At 52.2% G+C, this 13,390-nt stretch overlaps 1 protein-coding gene across 2 annotated transcripts in view; it reads right to left on the reverse strand.

Annotated features, from left to right (window-relative positions):
• Positions 1-7,173, reverse strand: part of Hvcn1 (hydrogen voltage-gated channel 1) — a 29,467-nt gene extending 22,294 nt beyond the window's left edge. The window contains exons 1-3 of one of the 2 annotated variants that reach the window (XM_017598518.3): positions 6,828-7,173; positions 6,687-6,736; positions 1,575-1,712 (exon numbers count right to left, since the gene is read on the reverse strand). In XM_017598518.3, the coding sequence (XP_017454007.1) occupies positions 1,575-1,595 (21 nt within the window). In that variant the 5' untranslated portion in view covers positions 1,596-1,712; positions 6,687-6,736; positions 6,828-7,173. The remainder of the gene's footprint in view (positions 1-1,574; positions 1,713-6,686; positions 6,737-6,827) is intronic. The other variant, XM_063271892.1, reaches the window with a different exon arrangement.
• Positions 7,174-13,390: the final 6,217 nt, after the last annotated feature.

The raw sequence follows: 13,390 nt of genomic DNA on the forward strand, positions 1-13,390 counted from the left end.
ATGGAATAGGGCCAGCGGGCAGATCACACCCCTTACTTGTCCTATCATGGAATTACCAGCCTTTGACAAGTGGCAGCTACGCCCAGGTACCCTGCTAATGCCACTACTAGGTCTAATCCTCACTGCACCTCTCTCTGTAGGCTAATATTATTGTTGTGACTTCCCAGAATGGGAAACTGAGGGACCGGGACAGGAAGGAGAAAGAGACTCTAAGGAAGTCAGTGTCCACACAGGTGGCCAAGCATGTCTGTGCAGAATTAGTAACTTCCAATCAGCTCTGTGCGGTGGTGCACACTCACCTCTTCCCTGAATATGCATGTGTTTTTAAAACCTAGGAGGGCCAAGGGCCAGCAACATGGCTCAGCAGGTAAAGGTGATTGCCACCAAGCCCAATAACCTGAGTTCAAACCCTGGCACCCACCTGGTGGAGGGAGAGAAAGGATTCCCACAAGTTGTCCTCTGACCTCCACAAATGCACCATGGTATAATATACATGAGTGTGTGTGTGTGTGTGTGTGTGTGTGTGTGTGTGTGTATGTATGTATGTATGTATGTATGTATGTATGTATGTATAATTAAAGAAAAACCTAGGGGTGCTGGACAAGTTTAAAGCCATAAAAACAAACTATTCGAGCAAGCATTCCAGAGCACAGTGCACCAGGCTAGACTCAGCCACAATGGGCACTGCTGTCTCTGACCAAAAAAGGGCCAGTCTGCCACAAGGCGTCCTGTCAACAATGAAGACAGCCCCTGGTGGTGGTCGCATACCCCAGCTGGCTCTAGCTCGATAAGGGGTTTGTCCTGGTTGGGTTCTCCGTTCCAACGTCCAACATCCACTTGCCCTGCTAGCCCCGCACCCTAACACAGGCTGCTGAGAATCTTTCAGCACCTTATAACGTATCCCTGCCTCTGTCTGACTTCATTCCAATCCCCAGAGCCACCTGGACTCTCTACTTCAGCTGTGACTGCTTCCTCTGGGGACACGCCTCTGCCTACCTTGGCGCTCAGGGTCACTAGTACCAAAACAGGAACAAACCAAAACACCACCCTGGGCCGGAGTTCCCGGCACCCCACCATGTCACACTGGCCTCTCACCTCATGTCCCTATCTCCAAGGGCTGCAGACAATTTCACCTCTGACTTTATCCCACTAGTTGTGGGTAACAGACCCCTGCCTGGCTGGGAGCCGAGAACCTTCCGGGAGAGCCCATCGATCTTACCTTGCCCACCTGCTCCTATCTGTAAGCACCCACAGCACCAAGTCTGAGACCACGCCATCACCCAGCTGGGCACCCAGAAATCGTTGCTTGGCTTGGCTTTCCCTCACTGAGCCAGAACGATGACCTCAAACTCAATGTGCAGCCAAGGATCATCTTGAATCTCTTAATCCTGACTCCCCTGCTCTACCTCCCAAGTGTTTGGGATTACAGGTGTCCCCCTCCACACCCAACCAGGCTCTGACCACATGGTTCCCAAACTAGAAGGGTCAAGGTTTGCCTGACAAACCCTGGCTCCCCTGCAAGGAACACCCATAAGAGTCTCCGCTCATGGCAGGAACCTCCAGACACGATATACCTTTTGGTCATGGGAAGTCATTTTCCTGTTGTCTCAGGATCCAGCGAGAGTACCCCGAAAGCAGACTTGTCACGCCGCTGTCCTGAGTTGGACACTTGGCAATCTGTCCTCACAGGTCCCTTTGAGCAGCGCCTAAAACTAAGGCCACAGAATAAGTTAGAAGGGATGCTCTGGGAAGACAGTCAAGTAGCTAGCGATACTCATGGGCATCTGCCTGAGCGCCGGATCCACTTTCGAGCATTTGTGAGAAGCTCACAATAATCACTGTGGCCAATGAGCGGAAACAACCAATGTCTACCCACAGAGAAACAGAGAGGGTCACACAGCAGAATACTAACCAGCCTTTAAACATAGCAGCAGCTACAGAGTGGAGAAGCCCTGGCTACACTATACAACGGGAAAACAGCCAGATTCAGCACACTGTGTGCTGAGCCTGGCATGTGGTACACCTGTAACCCGGCACTTAGGAGCCTGAGGCAGGAGGATGATGAATTTAAAGCTAGCCTAGACTGCATAGTGAGGCCCTGTCGATTGGAGATGGCAAGATGGCTTAGGGGTAAAAGTGCTGAGTTCAATTCTTGGGACCTACACGGTGGAAGGAGAAAGCTGACTCCCACAGACCGCCCTCTGGTCTCTGCACATGTGCCATGCTATACACACACACACACACACACACACACACACACACACACACACACAAATAAAAGTCTTGAAAATAATTCCCAAGACAATCTTTAACATGGAGCCCTAGCTGGCCTGGAGCTGGTTATATGAACCAAGGTGGTCTTGAACTCACAGAGATTCACCTGCCTCTGCCTCTCTGCCTCTGCCTCTCTGCCTCTGCCTCTCTGCCTCTGCCTCTCTGCCTCTGCCTCTCTGCCTCTCTGCCTCTCTGCCTCTCTGCCCTCTGCCCTCTGCCCTCTGGCCTCTGGCCTCTGGCCTCTGCCCTCTGGCCTCTGGCCTCTGGCCTCTGCCTCTGCCTCTGCCTCTGCCTCTGCCTCCCTAGTGTAGAGTTAGAAATGTGTACCACCCCCTAACAAAAAAATTAAGATTTATTTTTAAAGTGTGTATATATGGACACATATTTGCATGTGATATATATGTGTGTGTGTGTGTGTGTGTGTGTGTGTGTGTGTGTGTGTGTATGATTGTGTAAAAATTTGTTTTTATTTTTAAAATGTGTGTATGTGGTGTGTAGGATTATGCAAGTTCTCACAGGCCAGATGGAGGATGCCCTCCACTGGAGTCCATGTTGTGAGCCTCTCGGTGAGGGCGCTAGGAATCAAGCTCAGGCCTTCTGCAACAGTAGAAAAATACTCTCTATACCACTGAGCCATCCTACCAGGCCCCTGGCCCCCCTTCTAAAGGAAAACTTTGGGCATTAGTGAGTCTCTTCTTTCTCTTTGGTTCTGGAATGACTGTGTGTGATTTTTTTCAAAAGTATTTTTAACATAGGTGACAGAGGCCTATAGTAAAACTCTAAACTATGCAGAAAGATGAATGCTGGTAAATCTCCATCTACCCTGTGCTCCATTCCCAGAAGCATTGACTCCACAAAGCCTTCTGTGGTTTTCCCTCTTCACAGGAAAGGCCTGGGCCTGCATAAGGGCCTGCACGAACACGAAAGGCCATGCATGTTCACGGAAGGCCTGCACGAACACGGAAGGCCTGTGCATACACTCTCACTTTTTTCTTACACAAATGTGAGCGACTTGCTGTCTCTCAGAACCACACTTATTTCCTCCTGGGTTGGGGTAGGTAGACGGACAGTCTCCCAGAGCACCCAGGCCATTTCCCCTCGAACCTAGGAGTTGGTCACTTTATGTGTGCCCGGTGACTAAATTCAAGATTGTGTGACAGGAGGCGGTCCAGGTAGACACTGTAACCAGGAGGGTCCGTCTGGGAAGCCAAGGGGTGAGAGTGAAGGGGCTGCCAGCAGGAGATGCCCGGAGGCTAGTTCATGCTATGTGCACACTAAGAACTGGTGGGTTGGTCCTCAACCCACGCGGAGCCTCTGGAAGAAAGGCAGCCTTGTACGCCTCTCCATCTGCACCATGGAAAATGCTTTTAGGCTTCTGATCCACAGAACCAAGAGACCATAGCTGGGGCTTTTTTATAACCACAAAATGTATAGTCCCTGCTACAAACCGGTGACACTCACCATCCCCAAGGGACCTCGCTGTGGCCGTGAGCTCTAAGCAGAGGTGCTTACTACGATGCTCAGTACTCCCCCCGTGGGACTGTAGTGAGGCTTGATGGGGTTTCCCATCCCTTCCTATCCCAGACCCCACCACGCACCTAGCATCCTGCCTGTGTGTGTCTCTATTCCCTCATGAAAGCCAGACCAATATCGGACATCTTTCTCAATCTCTCTCCATGAGATTTTTGGGGGCGGGGACACACATTCTCTGATCCTGATCTTCAGCAATTCCATGAGATTGGCTGTCAGAAGCCTAGAGGTCCTCGTGTCTCTACCTCCCGGAACTGGGATTCTAGCCGTGTGGCAGCACCAATAGCTTTTAATGCAAGTACCCTCCAGCCCAGATGACTGTTAAGAGTGTCAAGCAGCTTTGGTGACAGCTTCTTAATAGACAGGAAATGGGCTCAAATGCGACCTTCACAACTGCAGGTGAAAGGGCCAGCAAGATGGTTACAATGGTAGGGGTGCTTGTCGCTAAGCCTGGCAACCTGAGTTTGATCCCAGGAAAAAGGATCCTTGAGGAAGGAAAAAGTCAACTCTGGCAAGTTGTCTTCTGACTCCCACAAACACACACAGACAGACAGACAGACACACACAGACAGACAGACAGACACACACACAGTTAAATAAACAATCTACCAACCTACGTACAGGTAGAAGGAGGTATCAAAGAGCCTTGTATCTTCAAAGCAGAAACTAACTCACGCACAGAGAAACATTGGCTTCACCAACAGAGGACAGAGGGTTTCGACTCTCATGTCTTCCCCAATAATCTAGCCCAAACAAATAAAAATGGTAAAGCCCACTGCCTGGATGGCTCTGGAGAAATCCCACATTGGCTAGATGGCTAGTAGATGTGATCTACTCAGACATCTAGCGATAGGGGCTTCTGAATGGCTACATCCTAGACCTGAGCAATTCATTCCGGAAACCTCCCCAGAGCTCCCTAGCAAGTGTGTGGGCAGCAGTGTGGGCCCAGTAGACGCTGTTGCCAATCCCCCAATACCTCACTGGGAGAAGCTGAAGGCCATGCAAGTCAGGAGGAAGGGCATGCTTGGGTCTGTGCAGAGATGTAGAAAGCAGACCGTTGAGCAACCAGAGCGATAAGTGCAAACCAAGCCTGCTCACTTTGCAAGCAGTAGAGCCAGTGTCATCTGAGCCTCCCCTATGCCCAGCACTGTGCTGGGCTTGGGGGCAGCAAAGAGGAAGAGGCCAGGAGATGGCAAACACCACAAGGACAACACACAGGGCTGAGGCCACACTCTGCCACCTGCCTGGTGGGGGAAAGCAGGACAGAGCAAGATGGGAAGCCAGGCTCTTGCAGGTCGAGTGGCCAGGCTCTCGTGGGGACGAGTGTCCCAGGAAGAGGAAGATCCTTTGACTGCAAGAACTTAAGAGGACAGAGCAGGGACTGGGCAGAACAAGAGGAACTCAACTCGGGAGGAGATTCGAATTAAGAATAGTTGTCAGGCGGGGGTGGGGATTTAGCTCAGTGGTAGAGCGCTTGCCTACTGGGTTTGGTCCCCAGCTCCGAAAAAAAAAAAAATAGTTGTCAGGCTGGGCCTGGTGGTGCACACCTTTAATCCCAACACTCAAGAGGCACAGGGAGACAATCTCTGTGAGTTCAAGGCCAGTCTGGTTTAGAGAGAGTTCCAGGATAGCCAAGACTATATAGATAAAACCTATCTCTAAAAACAAAAGAAGGAGGAGGAGGAGGAGGAGGAGGAGGAGGAGGAGGAGGAGGAGGAGGAGGAGGAGGAGGAGAAGAAGAAGAAGAAGAAGAAGAAGAAGAAGAAGAAGAAGAAGAAGAAGAAGAAGAAGAAGAAGAAGAAGTAGAAGAAGGATCAGGATCAGAGGTCAGGGGAGGTCTAGCAGGGCTCTCAGCTTGACTGAAATGCTAAGGACCAGCTCAGGGCCAAGAGTCACAGCAAGGACATGATGGGGAGGGTCAAGGAGGATGGAGGGTAGTAGTCATGGTGACACAGCATCCAGACTGGAGATCTGTGTAGGCCAGAACTTGTGACTGGCCTAGATGGAGTGGGAGTTGGGAAGGAAGCTACAGGCGGGAAAGCCTGGGCAAGGAAGTCTGCGGACACAGTCTGGGCTTCTTCCTTCTTGCTAAACATGGCCAAGGAAGGGCTGTGGGCTGCCCAGCAGCTCTGGAATTGGGTAAGACCTAGCCTACAGATTTTCAAAACCCTGCCTTGACCAGCCTTTCTGTCAGGAGAGTCTTGGAGGCAGAAGTTGCTGTCCCCAACCATAGCCTTACTCAAGAAACCTCAAGCTGCTGGTGGGCAGTCAGGAAATACTGCAAACCTCAGAGTCCCCACCAATCTGAGATGAAATGGCCAGCATGCAGAAATGCCTTCAAAGGGGCAAGGTTGAGAGCATAGAAGCACAAACTCCCAAGTGACCCTGTGCTAGCTTGGGGGTGGGAGTGGGGATTGCTAAGTCCCCCCAAACCCTCCCTCCAATCATCACAGCACTCCTGGGAGGTAGGTGCCATTTGGAATGCCACAGGGCAGAGAAGGACACAGAGACACAGAGGCAGAGTCCCACAGCTAAGACAAGCTGGGCGCACACCAGCAGTAGGTGCTGGGTAAGGGTGGGGGCTTCTGTAGGGCAGAAATGCTTGCTGGTCTCAGTCTTACAGTATAACCTGGCCCCAACCCAGCCCCCATTCTTGTTCCTTGGCACCTCTGAACCCAACAGACAGGGGTTCAAATCGTTTCCAGAAGGCTCTGCTAAATTGGGTTTCTTCTTGCTAGGGTGCCTCGATGTGCTGGCTCCTTTGGGGTGCTCTTGGGATGCCCATACTACTTGCACACATATCTCACTCTCCCTCCTGCTGTCTCCCTGGGGTAGCTGTGAGGCCCTGGGATGGGGAAGAGGGCTTAAGGCTTCACACCCACCTGCTAGTAGTTCTACTTCTGTCTCCTTTGGAGCGGCTGGCTCTCTCCACCTGTAGGAGGGGGGAGACCCTGTTACTTCTCCATAAGTCACACGCTGCTGGGTGCGACAGAGCCATGACCATGGATCCAGGTAACACCCACCGGGAGAGGAGGCGCTTGTCAATGCTCAGTTCCCCAGGGGGAGGACAGCGGAGTGGGTAGCCACAGTTCAAGAAGCAGCCAGGGCCTTGGTCACCCCCACAGTATCCCCTGGCCTGGTCCTCCCCTCCCTGCAAGCCAGAATGGACAAAGGAACAGCGGGGAATCACGAGGATGGAGGGTGGCCAGGGCTTCCTTCCTCCCTCCGTGACCCCGCTGCTGGCGGGTGTGCAGGGTGCGGAGCAGATCGTGGCAGCCCTCAGGGCAAGATGCCACTGAAGCTGGAGGGAAGAGGAGCGCCCTGACCTCCCCCCAACCCCATCCTTGTTACCTGGCAGCAATCCGCTCAGCTCTGCTCTCATCCCGGGGCAGAGACTCAGGCACAGCCCTGCTCTAAAGAGCCCAGGGGGCGGTCCCATATCTTTGGGGGTGTGGTGTGGCGGGAGTTTCCACAGCTGCTCTAACTTAGTGCTGCAAACTCACAGAGGCCTAAGGAGGCACCAGTGTGCTGCTCCCACACAGCTGGGAGGCCCTAACTCTGGAGCGGCTCTCAAAGGACAAAGATCGAGGAATGTACCAGGCTAGAACACTCTTCCCCGCACCCCACCCCCACCCATCTCCCCCAAGGACCTCCTCCTCCCTCCCTTGCAAAGCCTCTGCTTGCTGGAGGAGATGCAGTCCCTAGCTGGATTCAGGGGGGCCAATGGATACGAGAGCAGGTTAAAGAGAAACTTTTTAACGTGCTCGTGGAGACGGTCCCAAGAAAGTGAGGGCAGAAGAAATGTATCATGCTCTCTAGGCTGGGAAGGGAAACTCAGGAGCATCACTGAGAGACAGTGTGTGTGCAGGGGACACTCAGGGAAGGAGTGGGCTTCCTAGGGTGCCTATTCAGATCCAGAGAAGCCCAAAAGCCCTGGTCGGTATAACGGAAGCCATAGTTCAGCTTCAGAATTCCAGCCTTCCATGGCTGCTGTGTGTGAAACCCTGGAAGCCTGTTTCCTCAAAGTTCAGTGATGTCAGCTTCAAATAACTAGTCTGTCGATTCCGCCAGGACTCCTAACTCATGCTTTGAAATGACTGCCTCGTGTCAGGTGCTCCCTTTTGAACTTGAGCCTTCTTGTGCTTCATCAGAAACTTATCTCTCGGAGCTGGAGAGATGGCTCCATGGTTAGAGCACTTGCTGCTCTGAGGGAAGATCCAAGTTTGGGTTCCAGCACCCACATGGTGACTTACGACCACCTGGGCCTCCAGTTCCAGGGCATCGGACGCCCTCTCCTGGCCTCCACAGACAGTTGCACCCATGCAGTGCACACACAGGCCATATACAAAAAAAAAAAATCATAGTTTTCTCCTATCTCAGGGGCAGCTGGACAGGGTGAAAAAGAATGGAGACAGTTCCTCCTCCTGTCTGTAGGGTGAGGAAAACCAGGGAGAAGGAACAAGAGTCCCCGAATCTAATGAACCACTTCAAAGCTGTGGGCTGACATTGGCAATACATCCTACCATGAGTTACAAACAGCGTAAGACAAGCTGTGGCTTCGGCGACTAATCCTCAAGTCTGGACTCTCTGGCTGACTTTCTGCTGCGTGTGTCTGTTCCTTTTAGCTTTCACTTGACACAGCCTAGAATCACCTGGGAAGAGGGTCTCAATGAAGAACTGGCTACATTGGGTTGACCTGTGGGGATCGTCTTATTAAGTTAACTGATGTGGGAAGACCCAGCCCACTGTGAGCGGCACCATTCCCTAGGCAGGCCTCCTGCGCCCTCTGACAGAGGAGAAAGCTACCCGAGGAGTGAGTGAAACAAGCAGGATTCACAAGTCATTCTCTCTTTGCTCTTGATGGTGGACAAGAGGCTCTAAGTTCCCACCTTGATGTCCTCATTATAATAATGGACTGTGACTAGAACGGTGAGCCGAAAGCCTGTGACCACTGCTGCTTTAAACACTGTAAGAGATCTTGGCCAGAGCAGTAAGGCAAAAAACGAGGAAGTTGGAAGATAAAAGAGTGAAAAGCTATCATCTGAGGCCATTGTGAATCCAGACTTGGGGAATCCCACAGACACAGCGGACAGACACTTGGTCCTTTGGTAGAGCAACTTCTGTCCCCATAGAACGCCCACTCTAGTTGGGTGCAGTGGTGAGGCCACTGATTGGTAAGACAGAACAGTCCAAAGAACAAAGGATTCAGGACCGAATTTTAAGGTAACCTTGCACAGGGAAAGAAAAATGTTGCTCTGAAAAGAAGCCGGAGTTTGCAAAAGGACCTTTGGAGTTCTGTGGTTGACATTTGCTGGTTTGTTCTCAAGTATGAGGAAGTCCCTGTCAGGCTGCCCACCCCCACACACCCCTGCATCGCATCCCCACCCCATCCTTCATTTCTGCCCCTACTCATGTGAAAATCCACCACTGTCCAGATGCAGCGGTCCTGCCCTCCCTCCTCCTGACGCTCACACAACAGATCAAAGCCCAGGGCCAGGAGGCTATTTCTACTTGAGCTTTCTGTCCCTCTCCCCCAGCAGAGAGAGAAGGCTGCCTTCAAGGGCTCTGGTGTCTCCAGTGTCTCTTCTGGCTACATCAACCACTTCCCTTCCTAAAGCACACAGGAGCACGTGAGAAGAGGAGAAGGAAGAGAGGAGATGAGGTTTTGGCCAGGGATAGGTTTGGAATTCCCCGAGTTACATTGGTTGCCTGGGCCTACCTCCATGTGACTCACTACCATCTGTGACAGCCCCATGACCATGTCCGTATGAGCCTTGGGGACCTGTGTGATGCTGAAGTGTGGCTAGGGCTTGGAATGGAACTCGGAGGTAGAACACTTGCCTAGCATGTGAGGACCTGGGTTCAGGACCTGGGTTCCTGACCTCACGGATATGTGGGACAATGACAACTAAACTCTGACCCCCGTGTCCTGAGGCTGACTTCTGCTTTGGTGCTTAGAATGGTATGGAAAGGGGCTGGGGATTTAGCTCAGTGGTAGAGCGCTTGCCTAGGAAGCGCAAGGCCCTGGGTTCGGTCCCCAGCTCCGAAAAAAAGAACCAAAAAAAAAAAATGGTATGGAAAAAAACAGAGAGACAGCAGATTGACATCAAAGAGGCCTGGAGTTCAATTCTTTCCTCCATCCTGCCCGTCCTAGCTGGGTGATCTTATAGCCATTCAACAACCAGTCTCAGAGTATCACCTAATTGCAGTCACTAAACCGGCAGAGGCTGGTGGGTACCATGGGCCACATCAAGCCTGCTCTGTGAAGGGACATAAGAGGACTAAATGCATAGCAAAAGCATTACATAAGGCAAGAGGAGGGGAAGTCCTGGCTGAGCATAACAGGAGGGGACAGAGATTGCAGAGAGAACGTCTTGTGTATTGTGTGGATGTATCACCTGTCAATTAAAAAGGCTAGCCAATAGCTTAGGCAGGAAAAAAGAAGGTGGGACATCCGGGAGGAGAAAGCATTCTGGGACAGAGCCAGGCGAGATGTGACAAGACAGATGCCCAGTACCTGAGCACAGTTAACCAGCCACGAGGCAGAATGTAGGTTAAGATCAATGGGTTGCCTTAAGTTATGATTCTAGTCAGAGAAGAGCCCGGCTATATGGCCAAGGTATTTATATTTTGAGTCGGAGCCTTCTTTCTGGGAGCACGGGGCAGGGAGGCAGAACCGGTCATAACTTTACAGGAGGTGAGAACCATTGAAGCCAAGAGGTCAGGGGAGGGTTCTCAGTGGGGTGACATTTAAATGCTCCAAGAAAATGAGGTGGAGCCCACCGTGAGATGAGGGATAACCTTTGCAGCAGAGGGAGCCGCATGTGCAAGGCCTGAGGAGACGGAGGATTACCAATGCACCAAGAATCCGTGGGCCGCTGAGGCAGTGTGGGGCATAGGTTGACTGTGATGTGTGCGTTAAAGCATACAGACCATGGGCTGGGTATGGTGGGGTGGGCTTATGATAGAGTAATAAAGAGACTGAGGTAGGGGCATACTAAGCTCTTGGTTGGCCTAGAACACATGGTGAGCATGTAGCCCAGCAGGGCTACAAGCTGAGACCTTGCCAGGAAGGAAAGAAAGAAGGAAATCATCTGGATATGATAGGCCAAGCAGCTCGCGCGCTCTCTCTCTCTCTCTCTCTCTCTCTCTCTCTCTCTCTCTCTCTCTGAGTTTCAGGCCAGCCTGGTGCACATAGTGAGACCATTTCTCAAACACAAAATCTGTAGTGAGAGGAAAGGCATGGATGCTAACAAATGCTAATAAAATGCATAGTTGGGGGAGGTGAGATGGCTCAGTGGGTAAAGGGGCTTGCTGCCAAGCAGCCTGACAACCTGAGTTCAAACCCTGGAATGCACATGGTGGAAGGAGACTCCTACAAGTTACCCTCCAACTTCCATACACATGCTGAGGCACACCCTCACACATGCACCCAGCACGTGCCACACGAACGCAAATTATTACAGGTTCAAATGCTAAAAGTATAAACGGAAAAACCAACCCTGCCTCTGCTTGCTGGGTTGGGGGTGGGGAGCAGATAACTGGGAGGGGAAATCTCAAGTGCAGGTCAGTCAGCAATGGGCTGTGGGGAGATGGGAAGGAACAGGGGTGTGGACAGGGATGTTGGGTGGCAACTGGGGACTGGGTGTGGAGGGCACTGTGCTCAGCAGTGTGACCCCTGACCATGGGGAGTCAGGAGGGTCTGTGAGGGTCTGTGTGCAGTCAATGGGCAGGTGTCAAGCAGGTAGTGCGTGTGCGTGTACGTGTGTGTGTGAAGTGGAGGCTAGAGGTCAACCTTGGGTGTTCCTCAGGAGTCGTCCATATTGTCTTTTATGAAAGGGTCTCTCATGGGCTCGGAAAGCAAGCTGGCTAATGATGCCCAGGGATCTGCATGTCTCTGCCTCCCCGGCGCTGAGATCACAAACATGTTCTACCGTGCCTGGATTATTTTATATCGCTGTTGGGGATTGAACTCGGGTCCTCATAGTTCCACGGTCAGCTGAAGGACACCCCAGCTCCTTCTATTGCTCTTACTGAGACCTAATCTCATGTAGCCCAGGCTGGCCTCAAGCTTACGAGGATGCCCATGAACTCTTGGTCCTCCTGCCTCTACCTCCCAAGGGCTGTAACATCCCGCTTGGGCAGTGGGTCTGAGCCTGGAGCCGGGCCGAGATGTGTGAGCATCCTTGGGGCACAGTTGGCCTTGCAGACGTAGGCTGGGCTGGGAGCTCATTCCAAAGGCTGAACCTGGTGAGAACATGGAGGGAGAGGCTGCGGACAGAGAGGAGGCAGGGGTGGAAGGAAAAACCCAGAGCACTCAGGGCTCTGGAAACTAGGAGGGAGGCCATGTGCCAGGGCCGGTCTTTCCTGAGCCTCCTTGGGGTCTTCCTGGCAGGGCTGGTCAGAGGGCTCATACTGGCAGCTTGTACCCTGTCCTGCGTGCCTTGTTCTACCTGATGGTCACTGACAGGAATGATCTCAGTGTGGCCTGACCCAGCCAGGAGGGAGAAGGTTCAACAGTGGCTAACTCTCACCTTTCCTCTTTCAGGGAGAGAGACCCAAGGTTCACTGGGGCATACCACCATGCCTCTCTCTGGTCACTCTGTTTTAAGATAGAGCAGGCTACCCTTGCTCTGTAGCAGGCTATCCTTCTGCCTCTGTGAGTGACCTGCTCCTGTCCAAGGCCTGGGGCTTAAGAGGGGTTCATTCACTCCTCTACAAAGACCTGCCTCCCTGTGGTTGGCTGCGGCTGCCCAATCCAGTCACACTTAGCCCTGTGCTGGCTGTGACTCTGCTCAGTCCCCCTTTTCTATCTCTTTGATAGAACGTTCTCATCCATGTTGAGCCTCATTTAGTGAAACTGCTCAAGATATATAGTAAGCTTGGGGCCAGCCTGGGCTACAATGACAACAAAATGGCCTCATTGCCCTCCCTTCCAACCAAGGTGGACACAGGACTGGTGATACTCTTTGGTGGTTGAGAGCACTGCAGTTTGTTTTCTGAGGAGGCCTCTCCAGGGCAGGGCTAGCCTCTAGCCCTCTCCTCCCTCAGGAGCCACAATGCCTTCTGCAATCCTGTCTCCCCTCTTGCCTGCTGAGTCGGCCCCAGTGGCCCAGAGTTACATAACAGAACAGTGCCAGGGTGTAGGAAGCAGAGCTGAAGAGATGGCTGGGTCGTTAGGAACCCTTCCAGAGGACACAAAGTTCCCAGCACACACTGGGAGGCTCACACCCCAGTTCCAGGTGTTCTGATGACCTCTTATGACCTCCTCGAGCATCAGGCACACACGCGGTGTACAGACACACATGCACGCAAAAGACGCAGCCATACAAAGTGGAGATAGTAAGTAAATCTTGAAAAAGAAAAGGAAAGATGAAGGTTTAAAAAGTGTAATTCGTTTTACGCAATAAACCCGGGAACACGGACCCTAGCTACGAAGCATCTTTGAAGTGAGCACAGGTTCAGCCGAATACCAGCCAGGACATTTATTTGGGGCACAACTGAGGCTGAGCATAGAGTCCTGACCTCTTGACGACCCCAGCTAACCTCGCCTGACCCTTGCTATCCAAACCAAGCAAAGGAAGCA

The sequence above is a fragment of the Rattus norvegicus genome, chromosome 12, assembly GCF_036323735.1.
Source record: "Rattus norvegicus strain BN/NHsdMcwi chromosome 12, GRCr8, whole genome shotgun sequence".
Taxonomy (NCBI): domain Eukaryota; kingdom Metazoa; phylum Chordata; class Mammalia; order Rodentia; family Muridae; genus Rattus; species Rattus norvegicus.